At 36.3% G+C, this 27,548-nt stretch overlaps 1 protein-coding gene across 1 annotated transcript in view; it reads right to left on the reverse strand.

Annotated features, from left to right (window-relative positions):
- CSMD1 (CUB and Sushi multiple domains 1) overlaps positions 1 to 27,548 on the reverse strand; it is a 1,237,849-nt gene that overhangs the window by 452,481 nt on the left and 757,820 nt on the right. Inside the window, exon 7 of the mRNA XM_075086937.1 lies at positions 18,426 to 18,503. Within this exon, the coding sequence (XP_074943038.1) occupies positions 18,426 to 18,503 (78 nt within the window). The remainder of the gene's footprint in view (positions 1 to 18,425; positions 18,504 to 27,548) is intronic.

Consider the following 27,548-nt stretch of genomic DNA (forward strand, 5'->3'; position numbering starts at 1 on the left):
AAATTTATGTATTTATATTGTTGTGCTCCCTGCATGAGCATTTTAACAGGATGAAGAACGCTAACAAAATAAATTTTAAGTTGGGTACTGTAAGAAAATTTGAACTAACTTTGATTCTTCTAGGTTTAGATTTAAGGTTTGTTCTGATGCATGTACAGGGTAAAATATGCAATTGTTTAAAAACATGAAAATGGATTAATTACAAGTACAGAAATAAATGCTATGTCTCATGAATAGCTGGATTGGGATTATACCAGATTTATTTGCAAGTCAAACTGACCTTAATAACAATGTGTAGATTTTTTTCAAAGATAAAAAAGAATTTTCCCTGAATTTTTCTGCCTAGAGTTTATTATAAAGTGCTTATATTTTGCATTTTTACTGAATAAACCATGCCGGCAGTCTTTTGCTGAGATATGTACAATGATGCCAGTGGTCCAAGTCAGCTGGATGGGAGTTTTGACCCAAAAGCTTTAGAGCTTTGTTTGCACAGTGCTACATTCACAACTCAACTCCACACTTATGATCAAAACTAGCACTCCAGCTGACTTGGAGGTCAAACACAAAAAGACTATACACACATACATCCTAAAGCAGACTTTAGAAGTCCAGTTCTGGAGTCACATTCAGGCATTGCTTCAGTGCAATTCAAACACATAGCATCTCACGATGTTTCAAGATGCTAACTGCTTCCTGAGGTTCTGAGAAATCTGTTTACAAAAAATTTAGTGATGGTGCCACCCATCTTATTATTGGCTTATAACATTTAGAAAATTTTGTCTAAGGCTGAATCTTGACCAATCATTAAGATTTAAGGAATAATAATCAAGCAACAATGACCCTTACTACAGCATCTATAAATAATCTGGAGTTCTTTCCCATAGTTCCATCTTTTGGGAAAGGGATTGCTGAAATTAAAGATGACAAGCATTGTGGATGTTAATACTATAGAAATTATTCATGTTTTAAAACAGAGATGAACCGTTATGTTCTGGGATAGCAACATAACTTTGAACTGTTATGTTTTCTAAATTTTCTGTGAACTGAAGCATAAAATTGTTAAGGTGAAGTTTTGATATCGATAAAGTAAATCCAGAAACAGTTCAATAGGCTTGTTTGCCATTCATAATACATAGCAGAAGATAGTATTGCTCAGTTCTTGTACAGGGAGACTACTTATTCAAGGGGAAAAAAAATTACTCAGTTTCTTCCTCTGACTTGAACAGATACCTGTAACTATCTTCATTATGTGACTGCCGTAGCTAGTAGGCTAGTAGCAATTCTGAAATGGGGTTCTTTCAAAACCTTTCCAATTCCTTACCATTGAGTCATAAATTTAGAGCTGAATGGCTCTAGCCTGCTGATTGTATCAGAAGGAAGGGCACCAAAGCCTTTTCTCTGGCTCCAAAACATTGTTAAATAAATATATTTCTTGCAACTGGAACAGCTTATGCAAGAAAAACAAAAGCATTACTCTGTAATACCATATATTCCAGGCAACAGTTCAATCAACAATGGGAAATTTAAGTTTGATGAAAATTTATAAAGTCAAACTGTAGTACACATCACTCTGATCATATGGGCTCCGCAACCCCAAGACAGTATCACAGAGGCCTTAGCAAGGCTGATGAGCCGCAAGAGTAAGTTATCATTATGCAAACTAATCTTTTAACCAAAACATGATTAATAGGAGAGTTTTGAAGTCATCTTTGCTCTTTTAAATTTTCTGAAAGGAATCTAATATCAGGTATTTTTACCTTTCTTCTTTATAACATTTTTTACTTATATATTTAAAACAAGGATACGTTATACAACTGTCATAAGATAGCGCTTCTTTTGGTTTCCCTTGTTGAATAGATCTTTGGTGTAGAAATTGGGCTTGTACATAAAATATGATAAATTTTGCAAACCTTTTTCGGTTCCAAGAGAAGGACCATCAGACAGTTTGCTAAAAACCTGTCAGAAAATAAGTATGTGAACCACAATATTGGTTTTAAGTCTTAACCTCTCAATATTTTTTTTCTCTTTCGCCACCTTTCTCAGCAGAAGTGTTCTACCTTGTGAAGAATGCAGACATGTCATAAGATCATAGAATTATAGAAGGCCTTGAGTTTGAAGGGACCCGCAAGAATCATCTAGTCCAACTCCTGTCCCTGCACAGGACAACACCAAATTCACACCATGTCTCTGAGGGCATTGTCCAAGTGCTTTTTGAATAGCGCCAGGCTTGGTGCTGTGACTGCCTCCCTGGGGAGCCTGTTCCACCCTGTGGGGGAAGAACCTTTTCCTAATATCCAGCCTAAACCTCCCCTGGCACATCTTCCTGCCATTCCCTCAGGTCCTGTCATTGGTGACCAGAGAGAAGAGATCAGCACCTGCCCATTCTCCTCCCCTTGTGAGGAAGCTGTAGACCACAATGACATCTCCCCTCAGTCTCCTCTTCTCTAGGCTGAACAAGCCAAGTGACTTTAGCCGCTCCTCATATGGTTTCTGCTCTAAACCGTTCACCAACTTTGTGGCCCTCCTCTGGACAGTCTCTAGTAGCTTTATATCCTTAATGCACTGTGGTGCCCAAAACTGCACACAGCACTCGAGGTGAGGCCACACCAGCGCAGAGCAGAGCGGGACAATCACCTCCCTCGACTGACTGCAATGCAGGGCTTGATGCACCCCAGGACACGGTTGGCCCTCTTGGCTGCCAGGGCACACTGTTGGCTTATGTTCAACTTGCCATCAGCCAGAACCCCCAGGTCCCTCTCTGCAGAGCTGCTCTCCAGCCTCTCATTCCCCAGCCTGTGTGTACAGCCAGGGTTGCCGTGCCCCAGGTGCAAAATCCGGCACTTGCCCTTGTTAAACTTCATACAGCTGATGATTGACCAGCTCTCTAATTTTTATAGGTCTCTCTGCAGGACCTCTCTGCCCTCAAGAGTGCCAACAGCTCCTCCCAATCTAGTGTTGTCAGCAAATTTAATTAGCATTTCTTCCAATCCTGCATTCAAGTCATTTATGAAGACATTAAAGAGTACTGGCCTTAGGATGGATCCCTGCGGAACCCCACTAGTGACTGGCCACCATCCCATGTAATGCCATTTACTGTGATGCTTTGAGCCCGACCCATCAGGCAATTGCTCAGTCATTGCATTACATGTTTATCCAGCTGTGTGCTGGACATTTTGTCCAGGAGGGTACTGTGAGAGACAGTGTCAAAAGCTTTACTGAAATCCAAAAAGAGCACATCAACTGGCTTCCCTGGTCAACTAGATGGGTAACTTTGTCATAGAAAGAAATCAAGTTTGTTAACATTTAAGAAAATACTTATTGCTGTCAGTCTGTTATCTTTAAATTATAATTCCTGGCTTCTTTCTGTGTTGCAAGCATGCTTTGAATCTTTGATGCCACTGCCACTGTATTGAAGGACCAGCCCGCTCTTCTCTGCTTTGTGACACCAAGACATAAACTGTGAGAAGCAAGGGGCACATATTTTCTACAGGTACTGCATGTGTATTGTTTCATGAGGTCTCAAATGGCCTATTTCTTTTGGATGCAAAGTTCTTACTTTTCCTCAGCTAAGCAGTTACAGGTAATGGTGTGCAGCCCTTTGTCTATGGGGAATTCTAAATAGCTATACAACCATGCAAGTCTTTACAGTTAAGCTTTTATGACAGGTTTTTTTTTTCCAGTTAAAACACTGTGAAATGGAATATGACAAGGCTTTTTCCCCCTTTTTTTAAAGACCACAAGCTAAAGCCCTTTATTCATGAATTTCTAAAATGTATATCTAAATAAAATGTTTTATTTATAATTATTTGAAAAATATTGTTCTAAGTGGAGCTGATTACAATGTTACAGATAGGGCTGCTCAAGGCCGTCCAGCCTAATCCCCTCTTTTCTGTGCTCTGTAACTTTCACATACGAATTTATGGACTTCTGCTTTAGAGTGCATTTTAGTTCAGTTTACTTTTCAAAATTCAAGCCTTAGCAATAGTGATTTAACCAACCATCACCTTAGAATAATATCAGTGGAAACTAAATTATTTTTCTGATGATAAAAAATATTTTTTCACAAATATTTATTAGAAGTTCTTTAACTCTTCGACATTATGCAGATTGACTCTTAGTTCCAGAAAAGGAATTGTCCTGTGAAAGAAGTTTTGGGTTTTTTTCTCTGTCCATAAGGAGGCATTCATATCAGTCCACATGCTAAACTATGCATATTGCCATTTGCACAGCTTTTAAATATACAACTACCATTATCTTTGAGTTCTCTGTGTGTTACTGTTTATAGAGACTTGATGACATTCTACCCGCATTAAGGCTGATCCTGTTACTTGCTAATCCAGGAGAATACATTTCCCACAGCAGCATTGTTTGCAAGGGGGAGGAGAAGGCAGCTGGGGCTCATGAGGCACTTATGAATTCTAGCTGTGCTCTTATCAGATAAAGAGCTTTCAGCAAAAGTGAACGTGCCAATAGCCCCTATTGTACAGACAAGAGAAATATATGTTTTATGTGATTCTTGAGGTAGAGCAAGCTAATGTATAACTTCTTAACATACAGTTTAAATTGCATAAAAATACACAACTACCTTAAGAAACCTTTCATTCTGTCTAAACAAGATATTAACTAGAATAATGAAAGAGATAATATAAGTTGTAATTGCATTGTCCACTAAAACACAGCCTATCTATATCATTAGCCAGAACTACTAAACCACATGGAGAACATATTGCCAAGAATACAAAAAATTAGGACTAGGCTTTGATTGTGATCAAAAACGTTATTTTAATGTAATGTATATTTTGGTGAGAAATGAGTATGAAACTGTTTTAAAAGTATATGGGATTAACAATAACAAAAAGTCACATGTTGAGGTGTTCCTACTTTTGTGAGAGGAAGCCACTATGCTTCTCTCATATACCTATAATTATCACGCTGTTATTATTTTGCATTTAAAATGTGTCATGAGAAAGAGGATTACAATCCTTACTCTTAGATCAGATTAGGCATTTCAGAAATGCTCTGAGCAATAGAGATGCAAATAGACCAATAAGACTGGTGCACTTGTATTTAATGTATATGATTTTTAATATGGAATGCAAAATAGCTGTTATAGTACTGGAAATCCAATTCCAGCTAACTGGACAGATTTGTCTCTTCTCCTTTTGCCAAGCATTTTTCCTTACGAGCTCTAGTTACCTGGTGTGTAGCAGATGGGCTCTTTTTATTACTTGGTAGAGAACAGTGTTTTAAGCTTGAAGTGTTAATAAGCTTGCTGTTAGAACAAACTGTGTCACAGCCCTTTAACATCTCTTTTTCTCTAACTTTAATCCAAAAGGTCTTGTCGGCTTTATTCTGATTTATCATCTACTTTCCTGAATTTGCATTTCTACCATATTAATTTATTCACTTAGGGAGACTTTCTTTCTTATCTATACCCTCTGTTATTTTCAGCTAAATGTACTGTTCAGAATGCTTATCAGTACTTATCCCACACTGAGTCAGCAGGAGGCAAAAACTCAAAGGGAGAAAAACTCAGCTAATCAGAATTGCAGGCTGTAGGCACCTTTCACCAACAAAATGGGTGTTTGCTAAAACAAGATATCTACCGAAGACCCTACCAAAGACTTTGCACTAATGAAATGAAGCTATAGGAACAAGCAGCAAAGAAGCAAAAAAAAGTCTACTATGCTCTATAACACTGACACTCTGACTGAAACAACCGAAATGATTCTTTACTAGGGAGAATAAAGTTTTTTAAGACCTTGTGGAAATGTTTGTATAGATAGGCGTGCGTGAATGTTATATCCATATGAAAGCCTTTACATTTACATGTAAATGGGAAAGTGATGTAAATACTAGTTTGTCTGTTAAACTGTGAAATAAGGATATCGGTTACATTTTTCCTTTTTTCTTTTTTTTTTAATTTATTTTCTATTCTGTTTACCTTACTGCTAATTTTGGCTAGGCTAACTGACAAAGTCAATAGCTTAGCAAGAATGTAGATAACTCACAAGTCATATCTGTGCCACATACAGCAGAGAATTTATGTAAATTCCTCAAGTAGGGATAAAATCACAGGATGTGTAAAATTGAGCTCATGTGCAATCAACCCTTTAGATCATATCCAGAAGAGTGTGAGGCAAGCTTTTGCTCCTTTGAGGACATTAGGACCCAAGTGGTGCCTTTTGGTTGGTAGCTACATAGTTTACAATAAAAACTGGAAGGTACCAGACAAAGTGGACAGCCCATGGGTATTTCAGTAGGAACCACCACCAGGCTTCTTTGGAAATCCAGGGAACTTCCTAGACTTCTGCTGCATTAAACTATCCTGTGCTGATACGCTGTTAGTTTATACTTCTTTACTTTACTTTTTTTAATATTCTAATGAAAACCGTCCAAGAAAATATTAAGTCTTTGCTTTATTCCTTCTGTTCTTTATATGTGCTTTATCAGTTTCCCCAAAAGCGGATTTTGAGTTCCCATGCCCTTAGTTGATAAACGTCTGTGACACTTATCCTGAATATTTCAGCAGTTCATCACTGAGGTTCTATAAGACTTCTCTAAAACCTGAAGTAGGAATGCCTAATTATACAGTAGCTGGAGCAAAGAACAGATAATTATTATAGAAAGGGCTGATGGTTTCAACTGTTTTAAGGTTGCTCAGCAATGTCCTTTTCAAAATCCTTCTTTCATTTGTTCATACCTTCATCAAACATAGGCCACTGGGGCTTAAATTTTCTTTTTCAGTTTTCTGCCTTGAATTTATTTTTTCTTTCTTAGATATTATAAAATTGAAATTACTATTGTTTATTAATCTCATTCACTTCTGAGAGAGCCAGGAGAAAAATCCTGTTCTCTACACTAGAAAAATGAAGGTGATGTTTTCCATGGAATATATTAACACTGCCATACTTAAAAACTTATATTTGTTGCAAAAGTGACCTTTGTGTTAAGGATGTGCATTTTGCTCTTCCAACATCTACTAAAAATGGCCAAATGGGAGGCCTTTGGGAAAAAATAAATCAAGGTGACCGAGAGAAACAGGTTTTAGCAATTAAATGCCAAATAAATGTCAAATTTAACAAAACCTACAAGACTTTGAAGTGTGCTATCCCTGTAGTTCTCTCCACTTCTAGTGACCAATCCAGTTCTTGGTGCTGAACTGAGAGTCAGTCTTTCCTGTACAACCACCTACTCTTCTTCTGCCCAGTCTTACTGAGAGAAGAACCCGATTACCTTATTCAAATACAGAGGGAACAAGAGCTGGACTTAAAGGCAACTGTCAGAAAGTTTGAAAGTACCAGTAGAGTTTCACAAGAGAGAAAAAAATTGGTGTGGAAAAGAAAGACACTGAGATAGCTAGGAAGAAGAATGGCAAACTGTGCTGGTTTTGGCTGAGAAGGGTTTAATTCTCCTCACTGTGGGGGTCGGCTGCCTTTCCAGCTTCCCGCGCTCTGCCGCGTGGCGTGGCAGGGGGGGCTGGGAGGGGCAGGGCCATGGCGGGGGCGGCTGACCCCGACTAGCCAATGGCAGGTTCATTCCATACCATGTGACACCATGGCCAATATATGGAGGGCGGGCAGTGGCAGCGCGGGGGCGGCGCGGCGCCGGGTCGGCAGGCGGCGAGCGGCTGCGGCGTGTGCGGTTTGTTCCGGCGGTTCATTCCCCCTCTCTCCTCCCTTCCCCCCTCCCCCGGGGCTTTGCGCCTCTCGTTGTTCTCCTTTACATTGCATTTATGGTGTTGTTTCTTTTAATTTTAATTATTAAACTGTTCTTATCCCAACCCACGAGCGTTACCCTTCTGATTCTCTCCCCCATCTACCGGTGGGGAGTGAGCGAGTGGCTGTGTGGGGCTGAGCTGCCGCTAAACCACAACACAAACAACATGCAGAGAGGTCAATAATCACAAATGAGAGCTGGGGAGAGAAATGAGGGGAGACACTAGCAGATGGGAGGAATGAAGGAATAGGGAGATGGATGGAGACTGAAGCTCTCTGGGCAGAGTCTGAGAAATTACTGTAAAGACATAAATGAGGAAAGTATGACTTGACAATGGGGCTATAGCATGGAAGGAGCAAAGATTCAGAAGAGACTAATTTGGTAAAGGATTTAGGTTTTGGTTAGTGAAATGTTTCTGCACTGTGGTGGGTTGACCCTTGCCAGCAACTAAGCACCCATGAGCCCCTCACTCACTTGACCCCCTCCCCAGAGGTATAGGGAAGATTATAAGAAGAGGAAAAATGAGTAAAAAACCTGTGGTTTGAGAAAAAGACAGTTTAACAAGTGAAAGGGAAAATAAAAAAGACGAAAAAAACCACAACAAGTAATGCAAAGGCATCACTTGATACCTCCCAAGTACCTCCCATCACTTGCTACCTTCCCCCCCCAGCAGACCAATGCCCAGTGAGCCTTGTAGCAATGGCTATCTTGGAAAGACTACCCATAGTTGTCATTGCCAAACCTGACGTTATACGGCATGGAACATCCCTTCGGTCAATTTGTGTCAGCTGTCCCAGCTGTGTCCCCTCCCTAACTGTTGCCCACCCCTACTTGCTGTGGGGACACAGTGAGAAAAAGAAAAATCCTGGACACTGTGTAAGCACTGCTCAGCAATAGTCAGAACTCTGGTGTGTTGTCATCCTTGTTTTGGTCACAAATCTGAAGCACAGCACCATATGGGCTGCTCTGAACAAAACTGAGATGCAATACATAAAATAAGACAAGGATAAATGGTAGAATAAGAACTGAAACACTGAAAAAAAAACCCACAAAAAATATTTTATAGCAAACCTGACTGAAATTCAGGCCATGTTCTGTTTTTATAACAACAGGGATGTAGGATATAAGCTCTGCCTCTCCAAAAATCTCATCCTGTGCCATGAGAAAGCCTGTCTTACACATTAGCACTTCTGCTTCAGGACTAGACCAGAAAGGACTATGATTAATTTAACTGAAAAACAATGAAGAAAATGATACCAAATGGTATTTTAAGTGCTTAAGTGCTTTTGAGCTTTCAGACACTAAAATGTGGATTCAATTTTTAATATCTTCCATAGGTACAATAGAGTAATATCCAAGCAGGTGGTGTTACTTCATGTTATATTTTTAACCTTAACATAAGTGCTTGTCATTTATGACAAAGAAGTTTACTTTAGCCTCTGCTATTCTGTACTGTAGATGCATTCTCAGACTTCTGAAAACAAGGCCTGGTAGAATCGAGAAAGAAGCATGACTTCTCAGTACAAAACAGGTTTCCCTTGTGATTCCAAAGACATGAAGGAAAAGCTGATATGGCAATAAAAAGTAGCATCCTGAATAAAATAATATATGCCACATGAAATGTTGGCTTAGAGAAACCATAATGTTTTGCTCTTGTTAATGTGATAATTCACTGACTTTGTAGCTCCTCTAGCAGAGACACTGAGCATGAGAGTTCAGTTAAAAAGCATTAAACTAAGGAAGATATGCATACATTTTTCACACATCTCTCTTGCTTATGCAGGAGAACTTCTTTCATGTTAGGAGCCTGAAGCAGAAAATATTGTGACAGTGAGGTGACAGAAATCAAATAAATGGTTGCATTAGCAGAACAATATGGACTTTGAGATATAGTTATTTCAGGTTAGATTAAAACTTTTTAGAATTAAACATTTTTGATTGCCATCATGTGTATTAAAACTTACATTACTTTGATATATGACAAACTGATCTTGTCACTCTTGCTGAGTTCAGACAGCTTGTATGATAGAAGCATATACACAAGCCAGATCACCACAGTTACAGTCCCTTCTTTTTTAAATATGCTGACATCTAACAGAAAATTAGCTAGGTATTTTGGGATTTTTCTGGATTGCTCCTTGTCTTTCTATTTTTTAAAATTATGAAGTTGAGTAACCGGGTTTTTTTTTGTTTTTAAAGAACAACCTGCTCTATCAATTTCAGTGGAAGGACATATGATTTTGAATAATCCCCTTTCCCTAAATCAGCAACTAGTCCTTTCCTTTCAAATGTAGCCCAATGTATTTATTTCCATATTAGTTCTTTTTTGGGTATTTTGGTCCCATTCCAAAAATATTTCAAGCTCTTCAGTGCACATTATTGAGGAAATTGATACACTGTTCAAGCGTTGTGTACATTTTCCACCTCCTTTTTTCCAAGCGAAGGAGTAGTGGACTCAAACTGGTCTGAAGGTGATAAATTAGCTGTCACCTAACAAAACTCCCCTGTTCCAAACATATCTGACACTGGCACTCTGCAGTTCTGCTCAGAAGAGCTGCAGGAATAGATACGTTCCAGTGTGACAGGCTGACAACTGACAGTGAGATGCTATGCCAACACAACTGAAATTATTGTTCAACGTGTTTCATAATGTGAAGACAAATTCTGAAGATGGAAAATAGTCCAAGGCCTTCTATTAAGTTCTGAAGATATTCTCCCACAACCTGGATTTCGAAAAGCAGAATCTGAACATATACTCAACATGCATGAACTATGCAGCTAGTGTTAAACTTCTAAAACTGCAATATTGGCCTCTGCAGAAGGTGGAAATACCCTTGCAGGAGGTGGGAAGTCTCTGACTCTTCCAAAGGACTTGACAGTGTGGGTATCTAAATTCTGCAGCATACCTTCACTGCATAGACCAGTGTCATACTTCTTTCTTTAATTAAAATTGTTTTAATGTTTTTCATGCTCCTGAATTCACCCACCCACAAGTTCTGAAAGCCTTCATAATTTACATACATTATTTGAATCTAGAAAGACTTAATTTTGCCAACCTATTTACTGCCCACATTTATATTTTTAACAGAGCTGTGCACAGGACTAAAGCCAACAAAGCTATATAAAAGTAATAAGGTTTGTATTTAAATTTCATATGAATAGCTAATTTATACAGAATTATAGCTGCTAAAAGCAGGTTGCTTATTCTTAAGTCTTTGACTTTGAAAATAACAGAATTCAGTGTCAGTTTAGTCTACAGTATGAACACTCATGTTGGATAATCAGTAATGTTCTATAATTGTATATGAAAATCATTTAATGGCAGTTTCAGCTTCCTAGCTGGATAACAATTCATTTTAACCATCCATAATTCAATCAGATTACATCTTGTTTTACATATTTTAATAGATACTTTCTTCTGGTTATTTTACAAATTATATATGCAAATGATGTATTAAATAATCGATGAAGCACCTTGTTTTGCTTGTAGCTACAAGTGATGCTTTTCTTTACAAATATATTTAGGCAGTAGTTCTCTTCACAGCAAGATTTTTGCATAGTATTTTAAAAGACATTTAAACTCCTGCCGTGATGAAGGCTTATTTAGAAACATGAAGTATAATTTACTAACCTGATTTATGAAGCAATTTATACAATCTAGTAAAATAGCACTGTAGAATTTCATTGCATAGGGATACTCATCTTCTCTGAAGAGCCTAAATTCTTTAACACTTGGGCAACTCTGTATTATTACATTCCATGATAGAAAAAAGTATATCAGGGTAATTATCCCTCCTGTTTTATTAGAGCTTTATAAAACTGTTAGAGGTTAATGCTGCAGTTATTTTTTCCTACTGCTCAATTTAATCCTATAATACTAAGCAAAAGGGGAAATAGAGTCATTAATCTCTTACTAGGCATACGGTAAATGGTGTAATGGAATACTATGTGTTATGTACTTATCTACAATTGTATACATGTATGTATGTGTATACATACATATATATAACAAGGATACATATAATATTAAAGATTCCAGTAGCCATCCCTTAACCTATTGTATAAAAGTGCCAGAGTTTCAAGTATTACTTCCCTTTTTTTATTTTTTACTGAACATTTAACATAAGCTCGGTATTTATGTAAAAAGGCTTTTTGAAACATAATTGAATACTTGAAGATATTCTAGGCCCACAAAATTTCAGTTATTTAAGCCTTATGCTTCCTAACCTTGTAATTAAAACATCAGAAAGTTATAAATGGTGCTTCCTTTCATTTGCAGAGATGCACAATATAAAGGTAAACTTGAAAAATGCTTTCCTTTTCAAGCTGTGGGATTTGAAAGAATGAAAAATAGCTTTCATGATTGAAAAGGCTGGAGAGTTGATAATAATGTGTAGGTATTTAGGAAGTTTCTGACTGGGCACTTATAGATGAGAATCCATTCAGTGGCTGTAAATGAATGCAATACAATACAACACACAAGCACAGAGTAACTTCCATTCAGAACAAGGCCTTCAGGGAGAATTCCTATAGAAACTAATGGGAAAGAGGCGTCTCCATCCTGATCTCAGCATGCAAGAGTCTTCTAGTTTGGCTTCCTCTGAGGAATCTCGTCTTAAATGTAGGTATTTAAAATCATTTCCTTGGTGAAGAAGTTTTAGGCAATGGTCTCTGTTTTCCTTATGAGAGAAGTGGTATATCTGCCATTAAACATAGAAGAAGCTGAATAGATGCTCAACAAAGGTCAGAAAGGAGCTATAGGTGAATCCTGTCACTTTTCACCCTTGTGTTGCAATGTTTTATGAAAAGCCCAGGAAACAGAAGTTTTTATAAGACAGTGATATTTGTAAAAGGAAATCCTAAGATTTGCAATTAGAATTTTCTCTTTTTAATGGACACAAAGCCAATAATACTATAAAACACAATGCTGGTGTAATTCCCTCCCAAAAAATTAATAAAGTAGCTCTCTTGATAAGCTGTCCTTTCCTTGTTCCTTTGCATTTCTTCAGAATTAATGGCAAACTGATCACCTGCATGTCAGAACAGGACAAACAACCCCCCAAAGCCTTGTTCAGAAACCTTGCAATCACTTTGGTGTGCCCCAGAATAAAAGCAAACCTGAAAGCTGCCGACATTTCATTATTTGCTTTACTTGTTTTAGCTGACAGTGAGACCAGTCAAGGAGATAGATTTACATCACATTTATTTCTCCAGTGTTTTTAAATTTGTGCTTGCTTGAAGGGGCACAGGCCTGAGGAATTTCGGCAGACAAAATCTACTTACCAGCAGGATAATTTTTGTTTTTATTTCTAAGGTCACTGCATTTTATCTTAGTGTTCATACTTACTTAATAACTTTTTATTTTAATATAGTTTAACATAATATTTAAAATATTCACAGTGAAAAACAGACTGCACATTGAGACCTCTTAAACACACAAGATTCAAAGCATAGGGTCTTTAGATACACAACCACCTACAATTACTTGGGTGGTTTATTTCACATAGTGTTTATTGGTGATCAGTCCCATCACCAATGCAAAATTTCTTAAATTAGTTAAGGATAAGACATTATATCATACATTTGGTAGTTTAAACTTACGTAAGATTAGAGTATAACTTTAGAGAGGGAGATAGCTTTGGTGTTGTTTTGTTCATTTGTTTTAAATTGAAGACTGAAAACTGTCAGAACAATGAATATTTACCAGTAACTCTTGATCATGATTTGACCCCAACACAGCACATGATAGCCTGTGAAAGTTCAAATTCAGTAAGAGAGGGGCTTTCACCTGTGAAGATTCAGTAAAATACAAGTTAAAAAAAAAGTTTAGAATTTTTGTTGGAATTTTTTCCATTACACATGCATTTTAAAAATAATGATATGGAATTGTTATACATTTTTTCATTCTTCCTAAAATCATTTGGGATAGATATCCTAAGAATTAATTAAACAATGAAATGGTTTTGGGGAAGCAATGAAGAAGATAATTTAAATACTAAATGCAGTAATAAGAAAGTTATATTTATGTCATGACAAGATATAAATTTCATTACAAAAGGTAGCAACTAACAATGGTATTATCTTTTCTAACTGTAAGTTGAGATGACCCTCAGTGGTTGTTGTATCAGTTTGTTAAGTTGACTGCACGTTGGTTTGCAATAGATTTCTAAGTATTGATCTTTTAAAAATATAAAAATTCTAAAGTAAATTGGTTTTTTTAATAAGGAATAAGAACAAAGCAGTCAGAAAAATGTGCTCTGAAGTGCAACCATTTAGTCCAACATTACCCTTCTTAGGGAAATACAATATCATTAACTGAAAAGCAAAACTTTTACTAATCACCATTTGGTTTCTTTCAAAGTAAATTTATCAGTAGCCAAATCTCAAGAAGATGAAATTGCCAATTTATTTAAAATGCAAGGAATATATTGGTAAGCAACAAAATTCCATTCTAAAATTTTTCCATGAACATATTTTAAAAGTTACATTACAATGTACTAGCCATTTTTGTCAGAGTTACCCAATAACTAAATAAATAATGACTCTTGTCATTCTTTCTTTCTTACATAGAATTAGTAATGTAATCCTGTTTTGCTATTAATCACTGTAGTTTCAACAGCATGTGCCATTAATTCACCTTAATGTGCTGCAACCAATCAATACTTAGTCTGTAAACTCATTTGTTCTTTGGCTCTACACAGCAAAAATAGTAGTCTTAAAATAGCTCTTTTTATCATCCTCAAGGTGAAGAACTATTTGGATAAACTCTGCAGCTAAGCTTTCAAAGAATGTATTAATCTTATACTAAAATCATGCTTTTCAAACTGTTTAACATGTTTTTCTGATATTCTGACATACATTTTCAAATAATACTACAGAAGCCTGGAACTGCTTTTGTGAAGTTTAAGATGTTTGTATTCAGTGAATACCTACAGAACTCTCACTTCATCAAACATAGTAGTTCACACACTAAACGCTTTGCAAAGGTTAAGTCACTCAATATTCAGTTGTTACCATGGACTGTTAACATGGTGCAATATGAATGACACATCTTTTAAAGAACCATTCAGACTTTGCCTCTTAATCTTTGTTGCTATTCCAGAATGTGGACTTTCCCTGCAGTTTTTTGTGTTTTGTGGCTTAAGCCACAATCCGCACTGCATTTTGACAAGAGAAAACTCTGGAAATCAGCTCTCCCAGACACCTCATTCTCGCTGCTGCCTGTCCCTCCTAGCATTATTGCACTGGCAGATTTGCATGCACCACATAAACCTTATAAGCATTTCTGGTTTTCACCTTATATGATGGCTCATTCACTGAACTTCCTTGGCATTTAACATGAGCTTGCTTCATTCCTGTGCTCTGTCCTCTTGCTGGCAAGTAAGCCCGGAAGTAAGAGGCTGCCCTGCGACTGCAGTACTCGGGCTCGGGGCACTGGGGGCTGCTAGGACTGCCTGTTCTCCCAACCGTGCTCCACCTCTGAGCTGCTGCGGCCTGCACAGGGGCCAAAGATTCACAGAGGTGCCAAGCAGCAAGCCCGCAGTTACGGCTCTGCCTTTCCAATATTCTGTAAACTGAATGTATCAGAGGCTAGACTTGAACAGATAAACTACAGGAGTCTCCTACTTGTTTAGAAAATGAGCCTTTTATAAGGACTGTGGCTGCCTAATGATGGTCTGTCTTCATGGGTCACTTCATTAGGGCTCACTTTGTCTTGGATGTACAGGATACTTCCTGTACAATCTCTCTACTATACAGGTAATGCCCCAATGTTTAAAGGTAATAATCACTCTCTGACAGAGTTGCTGGGCAGGAATATTGCCATGATAACATAATCATACAAGAGCCAACAATCAAAATTATATTTTTATCTAACCAGTTACAATGCAAACTATAGTCATAGTACTCTTAGAAAAAGGCCACAGCCGTTAGGGACATGGAGTCTGCAGGCCTCTCCCCTCTTAGAATGACAGTGAGTGATGAGAGCAAGATGGATAAAGTAACTTTCTTTGGGAATACACCATATATATCAGAATGACTAAGTAAGGGAACAAAAGTGAGTAGACTGAGCCTGCAATTAAACAGATGGACACCAAACCAGATGTAACTGGATTTGCTTCCCCTAAGCAGATTAAGAAACTAAAACTCTCTCCTTGCTCCCCTGAGAGATCAGCTTCAGACAACCAAGGGGAAATATGCTTAGGTTTGGATTTGGCCAGCGCTTGTGGCAGCTCAAGCGCTAATGAGGACCAAGTGTGAAAAAGTAACCATCGGAACTGCCTGTCCATTTACTTTCTCCCAGTTTACTATTCCAAAACTTTGCCAAGTCCACTACTTAAGTCCCCTGTAGGCCAGCTCACACTTAGGATGAACCAGAACTGCATTTTAGTTCAATTATTTTTCCCATCCTTTTCCCATTTCTTTGTATAAAGTAATCATGATTCAACAGCACCTGGTCCACTGCTAAAGGGTATTAGCTGGCGAGAGTATTCTGGCAATCAACTAACTTAATATGGTTCCTTCAGGTGTACCAAAGAAGAAGAGAAAAAGCAAACACGTCTTCTTTCCTTGGGGAGTGACACAATATATGATTTTTATCCCATAGTAAATCTACCAAGGCAACTATATCCCAAAGCCATGCTTCTCTACCTGACTCTTCATAAAGGGTGGCAGAGCAGACTCTACATGACTGAAATACTGTTTTGCATCCCCCAAGAAATTATGAGTACATTGGTAAAGTTTTCTGCGTAAATCCTAACAGAGATGTGCCACTGTGAAATGCTTTCTTCAGCTGCTCTCAGGTTGGCTTGGGAGGAAAAGCTGTGGGAAACCTGCAGATCCTGGGGTTCACAGGGCAGGCACTCACAGAATTTGCTGTGCTGATATTCACATTCCATCTACCTTCCCATAAACCAGAATACAAAACTAAGCTTTCTGTTTTATACAGAGAGAATTTTTAAAAATTCTGACATATAAAAACAGGGAGAGGCGTCTTTCATTTACTTTTTTAGAGATTTTCTAATTGTCATCAAATGGTAATAGGCATTCTTATCAGTCCTCTGAAGTTTAATTCCCAATGACTTTTTCCACCTACATAATTACTAACAAGAAAAATGGTTAAATACTAAAGGGTTACATCAAAAAGAAAAGCAAAATACAATTGAATCCAACCATTTGTATTTTAATCTTATCATTTTTATAAGCTTCATATATGTGAAATTAATGCTAATAATAGTAATGCACTTCTTAACTTTTTGTTGAAAAGTCAGACATGATAATGAAGCTTCACAAGTCAAAACACAAAGAAAAAAAAAGACAAAAGACATTACATTTGAAGTAAACAGCAAACTGCCTTATAATAATCTCTACCATAGCCTGTCTTACTTCCGCTTTCTGTAATTAAATGTGGTGTCTGACACCATGTGCTCTGAGAGTGTAAGCAGATATCACACAGCTCCCAAAAGTAACTTATAAATAATGAAATAATCACCCATTCAGATACAAACACCAAAGTGATGGATCTACTTTTTCTGCTACATCTTGAATAAAAATTTCCTTTGAGTGCCACACCATCGATGTGCAATATTTAAAGCAGAAAATTACCATACCTCTTTTGTTCTAGTGAGCATACCAAAAAACTCACTTTGCATTAAACAATGCATTGCAGAAGCAGAGAGACCAAATGATATCCCCTAGACATTAGCCTTTAAGATAGTCATTCTCTCTGTACTTGCAGAATAGTATACAATGAGGCAAACATAGCCTAGGTTTCACTCCACTGAGTTCAGTGTTATTACATGAAGGATTAATTTATTCAAACACATCTTAGTCATTATACAAGCACTTTTAATGAGTTGCGGGTGAACACTGGCTTACCCTCTAGCTTTTTTCTGGGCTAAGAGACTCTCTGCTTTCCAAAAAACAAAATTATCTTCTTATTTTTCTTGATTTCTGATTGATGGAGAAAGAGCTCTCAGGATACTACTCAGATTGCCAGTTGTTCAGGGAAAGCAATGCTCAAAAAAAAAAAAACAAACCAGCCTCATAGTCCCATAGATAACATCTTGATTTTACCCTTAAACTATATATATGTGGAAAAAGGTGTAGCGGGACTAAACAGATGTCATTCCAGAGTGCACTAAGCATGCAATGAAGGGAAGGTGTTGCTGGGATCTCCATCTTCTTGAGAGGCTGGAAATTACAGCAGTTCTTAACCCCTGCTGTGCTATATCACAGGACTGGAAAGAGGCAGCCACCAGGAGATAGAGTAGCAAGGAGAGGAAGAATTAGAGCTATGATATTAACGGAGAAGAAGAAAAAAAAGATCAGAAAATATGAACTTAGATCCAGGAATTGCTAAGATACCTACACTGCCCCCAGTACTGAATTGATAAAATCTATATGGCACTGTTCTGCCTGGATTTGCTAAGTTACCTTGTGTCTCTGAATTCCAAATGTCCTGATTGATAGAAATATCCCGATGGATAACTTTTTTCTACAGACCCATATTTTTCAGATATTACAACAGCATATTCTGCTTTCTACACCCTCAGTATTACCAGCAGAGTTCTAATTCAGTGACTATTGCAAGCATAGTAACAGTTTTATGACCACAGCTTCCCAACACCTCTCTCTTTGATTTGTATATGTAATGGGAGTCCAGAAGATATACACAGTCACTAAAGATAATGGTATAAACAACTTACAGACAGAATTCTTGTGGTTACTGTCTTTGCTGGGCATCATCTTGACTCCTCTTGATTTGAGTTCAATTGCTTTTTTCACTGAGAAAACAAGCAAACAAAAAGGAGAGAGTTCATTATTAAACATTGCAGAAAGGACATATAGCAGACAAATCATACAAAGCTACACAGAAATTCTAAAAGCAGATGGAAATAACCACAGTTGCTGTGATAATTCAAATACATTTTTTCAAAAAAACCCCACAACTATTTATCATGTTTCAGAAGATGTCCTTTTTAAACAGATATTATCATGATTTGCAATATTTTGAATTCAAATTTCCTTAGGGTCAAAGAATAGAAAAACCTGTCATAATTACATGTATGTGTTTCCTATCTTTGTTACTGCATATGGCAAAATATTAAACATATATAAAACGTTTTTCTTACATGAAATGTACAGTATATTATATACACATATCTGAGGACCACAAGCTGTAAATGCAATATTTTCATTTGATTCACTTTTCATTAGTAGACATGTTTTTAGCTCAGTTTCCTAAGGAGATTAAGGTTATATGATTGCAGTATGTTACATTGTTTGGCTCACCTAACCCCTTTTGAATCTACAGGGCAATTTCAATTGAATTAGAAAGAGAGTAAGAGCTCTCAAAGGGACAAAGTTTTCTGAGAGAGAACAGATGCATCACGGGTTTAATACCTGTTTTCTCTGTTTAGCCAGCTGAATGGCTGATAAACTCCCAGCCTATCCCTACTAAGTAGTTTGGGCACCATAGGAGGGATCAGGAGCAAAGTGGGAAGAGACAAGAGAAGAAACTAGTGCAGTTATACATTAAGGAACACACAGATTAGAATTTTAATTGTAATGGTAGGAGAAAAGGGTAAAAATGTAGGACACATTCACAGGAAATTCTTTAGTTTTGTGGCTTGGGAACAACTTGATCAATTGAAAATAAAATCAGATATAGAAAATAATTGTGAAAGAAGATTGGACATTTCAAAACTATTGTGCAAAACCCAATAACAACAGTAAAATAGCTAGTAACTGACTTTGTGTATCTGAATGGTAACAACAACATCATGATGCATGTCAGTAACAAAAAAATTACAAAAAGCAGTAATCCTTTCCTGATTCATATTAAATATTTTTTTCCTAGAGCCTGCAGTAGTTAATAATCTTAAAATGCAGCCATTTATCTTAAATACAAACAGAAACAAAAAATTAACACCTTTTCAAAATGGCAGTAATTTGAATCTCATACTATATAAATACTTAAATTAATACCACGGATTATCAGTTATATTTTTTGTAAATGTATGGGAAAAATTTTGTGATTACTACTGTATAAGCAAATGCTTCTAAGGAAAGTGGTAGGAACAGCAAGTTAACATGTTTTTAAATATCTCATTAAAATCATTATTTCATTGTATTTTTTTCTATATTGGACTTTTGCTGCTTTTGCAATCTCAGAGTGAAGCAGGCTTTTCTTAAGTGCTGAAATTGGGCAAGAACTGCAGAAAGTACTTTTTGTGCTATGTACGTTACAAGTGCAGACATTTATGTCTAAACCTGGAAAACAGGTGTTCAAATAATGAAAGATAATTGAAACACAATTTTAGCCACATGGGATGAAATGGATTTGATAGCAGTGTGGTGTTCTCTTTTCTTCTAAGACAGGAACATATTATACAGAGACATCAATGCAGACGATAAGGGTAAAATCCCCAAGGGCTTCTGGAATGGTTAATCTCATGGGTATGGTTTTCTTAGGATTACTTTCTAGACTTAGGTACTAAAATTTCCATCGAGTGCCACCTTATGTTCTGTTTTCTTAGGCTGCATAACCAGTCTGTTAAAATTAATCCATATTTAATGGGAAATAAAGAGCACAACTCTTGTATTGAATATTTGGGATTTTGTGTGGAGTTGTAGTCCCTCTGCCGGCATGAATTTCACACTATTAATATCTGTGTCATGTAAGACATGTGAGCAGCTCTTACAGGATTCAAAACCCATGTTGCTTACATTCATGGATGAGTGGTAAAACCATTGAGTTATTATACAGCAGACACAGCAAAGAACTATACTCTTCTCCTTTTTGTCTTGTGACCCTATTTTAGGGTGAAAGTGGCAATCATAGCTCAAATTCCTTGTGGGAGTTCACTCTTGAAGGTATTTGTTAGTCATACTTGAAGAACACTTCTTGGGAATGGGGAAAAATGATACCTTTCAGTTTTAGTTTGAAATACAGTGGACATAAATTGAAACGAGAGAGATTCTGACTTGATATATGAAAAGCTTTTTCACTATTAGGACAGTCAAGCATTGAAACAGGTCCTGCATTTTCCATCCTTGGAGATTTTTCACATGTCAAGAAACAGGCATTCTGTATCTCTCTGAAAGAACATTAGATAGGGAATTCACAATACTTAAGATCAGTCATCTAAAATGTATGTTTTATGAAGAGAAATAGCTACCTCAAGGGGGCAATTCATCCCCTTCTAAGGTAGGCACAATGAATCATCCTCTAAAGATGCATCTTCCTCTCCATAAAATATAACAGGAACATGTACCACTTACTGATGCTAGATCCCTACGTTTTAGACAGTAACATGAGGTGACATGAGCTTTTATGTCTGGAGAGCTTTAACAGCCAAATGTAGGTATCTGTGAGACACAGGAATCCATGATATTAAATGGGATTGTTTGAGACATAAACACAAAACTTCCACTGCTATTATACTTGTGTGTGCAAGTTTTTGCATGAGGTCTGCATAGTATTTTATTTTGATTTTTAAAAGAATTAAGCCTGATTGTTAAAAGAATTAAGCAAGTATAGTCTTTAAAATAAAAACTGTTCAACCTTTGAAAGAGAAATAGAGACCACTGAACGCTCTGGTTTGAGTGAACCAGTTTAACCTCATCTCTAACATAAAAGAAATACTATAAACTGCATTTTTTGTAACTACTCAAATCCCATTTTAATACCTTTTCTGAGATGCTTCTTTTCTACTCCCTGATTGCTTTTTCATTAACAAGGTTTTCCAGATTTCAAAGATGATTTGCCATTTAATAGCACAAGAAGAGAAATAGGTTTATGTTAATAATGTCAGATATGAACAGCACTTTCCACCTTTTAAGTGATTACTTTTTAAAATTTGCATAGCTTTTTGCTGTCTTCATTTAAACATTCCGTTAAGCTAACTGAATTAACTCACTTCATCTTTTCTGTTAATCATAACTTCAAGACTCTTTTGGAGATGAGATACCCATTCAGGGAGGAGGATAGAGCTGAGTACTGGAAGTCCAAAACAATGTTATCAGCCTACTGGAAAGCACTGGTGGTATTCCTTAACTTTTTGTTATTGCTAAATTAAACTCAGCCATGAAAAGAATATATGCCTGGCATTATTTAAATGGATCATGAAAGTTAAAGTAAAATTTTCAAGTTGTAAACCTCCATTCAAACCTATTCTGATGTTTATGAAGCTCTTAGTTTCTAATACATTTGAACCTGTGTGAAGAAAATACATTTAACCCCAAGCACAATTACCTTGCAGAAAAGATTATGAAAATTTAGCAGAAATACTGTTTTAAGAAAGGATCAGAATGACAGAACTACAGAATGTTTGAGATTGTATGGGACCTCTTGTCTAAAACCCTTGCTCAAGCAGGGCCACCTAGAGCCTGTCGCCCAAGATGAACCAATAAGTAAAATTTCAATGGTTGGTAATAATCAGGAGGGTAACAAAATAAAAGTAGCAATTAGACATTAGAAGGACAGTCCTTACATCTTTCAAGGATATTAGAAAGCTATTACATTCAGTCAGAGAAATTTCTGTGTTTATATATATAGCATAGACAAATATTTCATACAGATTTGTTGTTTGTGAAAAAGTATGTCCAAAAAATTAGTATGCAATGTTTAATAAATCTTATTAGATTACTTTAAAATAATAATAATAATCATCATCTATATCTGTATCTGAATAAAGGTGGTTTGACACATTCAAGACCTGCTGCCATTCTGCCATTGAAAAGGTTGTCCTAGAAAGCTAATTCTCCTATGTATTTTCCTTGCCCAAGGCATATGAAGTATAAAATATAACTGGCAAACTGCGTTCACTTAAGTGAAGAGAAGAGATGAAAATAAACAGAACTTTAAATATGTAAAACATTTGCATATGTTTGGGTAAGCAAGACCGAATATTGTTGAGAAAGTTCAGATAAACAATGCGTTTCAGCAAAATGTTCACAAATAACTAAGCTCAGATGAATTTCAGTAAGAAATTTTCTATACGGACTGCAGCCTGGAGAGTTTCAAAACGATCTTTCATGACCTATTGACTAGGTAATGAAAAGACAGGGGCCAACCTATGAAGGTAAAAAGAGTAAGGCTTCAAACTAATAAAATGAAGTGGTTTTTCATACAAGAGGTAGTAAACATGTGAAACTCTTTGCCAAAAGGCACTGGCAAATGTGGATGCAACAAGTCTGCAAATCTGCTTCAGGCCATGGCTGGAGACAGGCATGGTGTTAGATAGATCCCTTTATGAATGTCCACGACTATTCTTATGCTTCTCTAAGATTATCTTTGTGGGTTGAAGAAATAGGCCAAATTCCTTGAGCAGGTAAATCTCATCTCTTTGGTACAAAGGAATGACTCTTCTTTGTGTTCACATTACTTTAGCAGACTGTGACCTGAACTATGATACCTTTAGACATTGTTATAATCACAGTAAATATGCCTCTGCTGTACATGGAAGATGACCTTCTTTTGGAAGGTCAAGATAGCTGTTTGCGGCCTTCGTGAGTACTCTCTGGGCAGAAGATTCAGGACTTCCTACAGGACGTGACTATTACTCGCAGCTGGAAATTGTCCTCAGTCTTGAAGCTGGAGAACCCTTGGGGCTGAATTTTCATGCTGCTTTTATACTCCAAGACACACCATGTGCTTGCCATGGTACTACTCACCTCTCAGCACAGCTTCGTGCTTCTGCAAGCTATCAGCCTGGATAGTCAGGCTGTTTCCCTACATCCCTGGTTCATGTAGGCTGGGTATTTCTGTTATGATTTTTAGATCTTCCTTGAAACAACATGGTTGTTTGACACATGTATGACACTAATTTTATATTCAAATCAAATTAAAATAACTATTAGATTTCATATTAGCTTTGTTAGATTACTTAATTAGAACAGCAGTAGTATAAGATTTTGTTTATCATTCAGTAAGATTATAGCTTTGTTCTAAGATTTCTAACGCATTTTGAGTTATTTGCACCTCACTGAAATTATTTGGTTATGATTGTGAGATTCTGATTTCAGTTATACCTGTGTATAGCTGGTGGAATAGGTCTTTTCTACACAATGTTTATATTCTTAGTCCAAATTTATTATGAAAAATTATTGTTAACTAAAATCACCTATGATTTAATGTTTTGGGTTTTTTTAACAAATTACTATGCAGAATATTGTAAGCGTTATGGGTTTTTAGCTCAAAAAATGCTTATTGAATACTTATTCTTTTAAAATTAACAAATTGCAAAGAGTTGCTTTAATGAAATTTAATTTTACCTTTTTTAATCAGCTATATAATGGTGGATAAGAAATACGTCAAAAAGAGGAGAAAACTAAATTATTCTCTACATACTCTTTCAGTGAATCCTTTACTACAATGAGATTTAAAGAACTCAGTGAACTTTTATCATCAGGGAGAAGATTTAAAGGACTATTGCGCATGTTCAAAATGATGTGATGTGATGGCTTATGACTTTAAAAAATCTATTAATCAGCATATTTTCACTAAGGCTGCATCATACCCAAATACGTATAGTCATCTTTCTCTTCTTCTTTGTCTCAGAGAAGAAAATATAAAAATATTTGTAAAATTCATATATTTCTAGTGTGAATTTTTAGCAATAGTGCACCTTAAAAATGTTAAGAGACTCTTAAATTTGTTATTTCTGAAAGTGAAAGCAGTCATTTGTAGTATCATCATCTTTACTTTCTAAAGCCATGAGGCACTTCAGTATAGTATGATTTCTCTACATTTCTACCTCTCTATAATTCAAACAGAAAATTCCCTCCATTTTATTCTGCTTACATTAATTTCTAATGGAGAGTAACTCACAAAAGAATCGCTCTACTGCTGTCACCGTCGTAAAAGCATATTATACAGAACTGCTCATTACAGCAGGGATGGTTTCCTACAATTCATACAGCATTTAATGTTTTAAAATTATTTTTATTTTCCACAGTTGTGTTTACTAGGATGGTTCTTTGAAAACTGCCCTTCTAACCTCAGGTGTACTCCAAACTGTACAAGAAAATTAAATCTGAAGGTTTGCTTTTTTGTTATAGTTTTAAACACTGTTTTTAACAATTACACATGGCTAAATAAAAGCATCAAGCATTTAGTCTTTCAAATATTCTCTGCACATGCATAGATTTTAAACACATATATTTCACCAGTGCAAATAACTGTCCAAAGTACAAAGAAACAGAGAATCAAACTTTGTGTGTATAAGCTGTTCTGGAAGCACCTGACCAATTTACAACTATTAACCAAAACAACTATATATAAATTTTTAACCCTGGCAGAATCAATATCTTTCCACAAGTAAACTTGGTAATTTTAATCTGGAACTCTGATGACTCTTTCATTTTAATTCTTCATGTCAATTTAATTACATGGTTTAAGCATTACACAACATTTTGGAGCAAAGATGGTTTATCCGGGTTTTTTGTTTGATTTGACAAAGGTAAGACAGGACAGATTTTTAATTTTTAATTAAACCCTACATGAATCTTTAAAACAGTGACAACCTATCTGAAATCTACACAAACTACTGTCAGAATTTTCAAGAAAATTCAATGTATTTACAATTTATCTCTGACACTGGAAGGTGCTTTTGAATGAACCACTGGTTATAAACAGAAGAAACTTGCAAGCCAACAAATTTCTTTTCCTGACATATAGAAGTTCTTCAAGTGTAATTTCAAGGGAAGAAATCCAATTTTCTGTGAATTCTATTAATATATTATGAAGTACTTCTTACTGTGGGTTATTTTATTGCATTTTATGGAGCAATTAATTCATATTTGAAGTTATATTTGAAAATACACTGAGAGAGGCCCTACAGAGTGTTAGCAGCTCTGTGTCCTCTATGATGTAGAAGAGAGTTTCAGCTTTCTCAGAGAATGCTGCCTGCTGGGGCTATAAAGGAAAACTTTCTAATATGTTTATCTTTCCTTCCATCATCATACAACCTTGTGTTAAATCAAAGAAAATACAAAATAAAGATTTTTAAACCACCTAAAACTAAAAAAAAAGTTTAAAGAAAAGGATAATAAACAGCTGCATATAATTCCTATGATTCATAAGTTACCACTCAAATGTAAAAATAACTGGAAAAAAAAAAAACTTGATTTATATTAAAAAATTTTTCTTCAGAAAAGGTAAAACTCACTTAGATTTTTTACTTCTTTGAAGAACTCCTCACTGTCTTCTGATAGTAATTAACCAGTAATTAACTAATAATTAAACAGGCAATATGACGGTATGAGGCTGTCATTTTTCAGGCCCATCTTCCCCCACTGTGAAATCTGTTTTGGTTTAGTTTAGTTTTAAATTGGGTTCCTCCTATCTGATATGCAAGGTTTTGGAGAAAACTTGTAATTGGTGGTTGAAGATGAATTTCACATTATCTGTATTGCAATATGAAAAATATATAAATTTTTCATATATTTTCAGGGTGGCTATGAATTTCAAGGAAAAGGTGTCTTTTTAGTATTTCTTGACTACTCATGAATGAGCCAAAAGATGTACAAACTCAGGGTTTGGCACCAAGAATCTGCAGTCTTATTGTTTGTGTATGATTTGGCTTAGGGGAGACTGGATAGAAATTAGTAAGAAGAAAAACGTGGAAAAGTGAACTAAGAGTGAAAATAGTATGAAGTACAACTAATTGTCCATTTGTAGGGCATAACTGAGAAATAATTTAATCTAGAGAGGGTTTTGAGGAGTTATGATACACTTTGAACATAAAAAGGGAACTGCAAAAAGGAAAGATACCTTCTGCAGTGCCAGTAGGGCTAGAACAAGAACTTACAGGAGCTTACAGTACAGTAACTTATCTGTAGCAAGGGAGACTTTGGTTACACAAGAAAAAAAGCTTTTTAACAGTAAGAGTGATGAAGCCTTGGAACAAATTACCCAGAGAAGCTGCGGAATCTTAGCCATTAGAAGTTTTAAAGGACATGTTAAACTGTCTGAAAACAAGAGTCTTGTATACTTGGCTTCTCTTTGATATAGGGTTAGCTTATCAAGATCCTTTTTAAACCTATTTTCTATTATTTCATAATAGTAATCCATAACCAGAACTCATGTGGCTGAGAAGCAATAAGTGGCTAAGACCCTGGTGGGGCTTTCTAGAATTTCTAGCATATGAAATTAATTTATTATACCTACATTTAACTGCATGTGTGCAAACGGGAAAATGGTATGCAGTACACAAGTCAAACCAAAACCAGATACCTGAAGCATAGCTCAGTTAACATAGTATTATGCTTGATCTAATTTACCCTCTTTTAGATCTCATATAGTTATACCTACAGAATACCTGTATGTGATTCCATAAAGCTAACACTTGCTGTTTGTTCCCAACACATTCTCTAACAGTCTTTGTGTACATTTTGGATGACATAACCATTTTTTTCCTAATTATCCAAATACATGAGCATATTGCCCTTTTTTCTTCCTGCATGAAATAACCTGCAAGGCCTTGAATACTGGCTACCACTCAAAGCTAAAATATTCTGACATCATCTGCAAGCACTTCCTCAAGCTGCTTCTGCTGCTGCTCTGCTGAGTTCAGCTCTTGGCTGCCATTCACTGCAGATTTTTCCCAAGTACAGATATTTGAAGGTGAAGAGGAACAGCATATTGCCCAGTACCTAGTCATCCCAAGCAGGGCCTTTCCTGTCCAGCCTTAAGCCCAGTGTCACTATAAGGGATGTGTTTGAACAATTCTGGCTTTGCTACAGTACAGGAAAAAAATTAATATTTTCAGCATTTTGTGTGTTGAGAGAGAGTGGAAGAAAGATATCTGTGACATAGATTGACC

The sequence above is a fragment of the Phalacrocorax aristotelis genome, chromosome 3 (assembly GCF_949628215.1).
Source record: "Phalacrocorax aristotelis chromosome 3, bGulAri2.1, whole genome shotgun sequence".
Taxonomy (NCBI): Eukaryota; Metazoa; Chordata; class Aves; order Suliformes; family Phalacrocoracidae; genus Phalacrocorax; species Phalacrocorax aristotelis.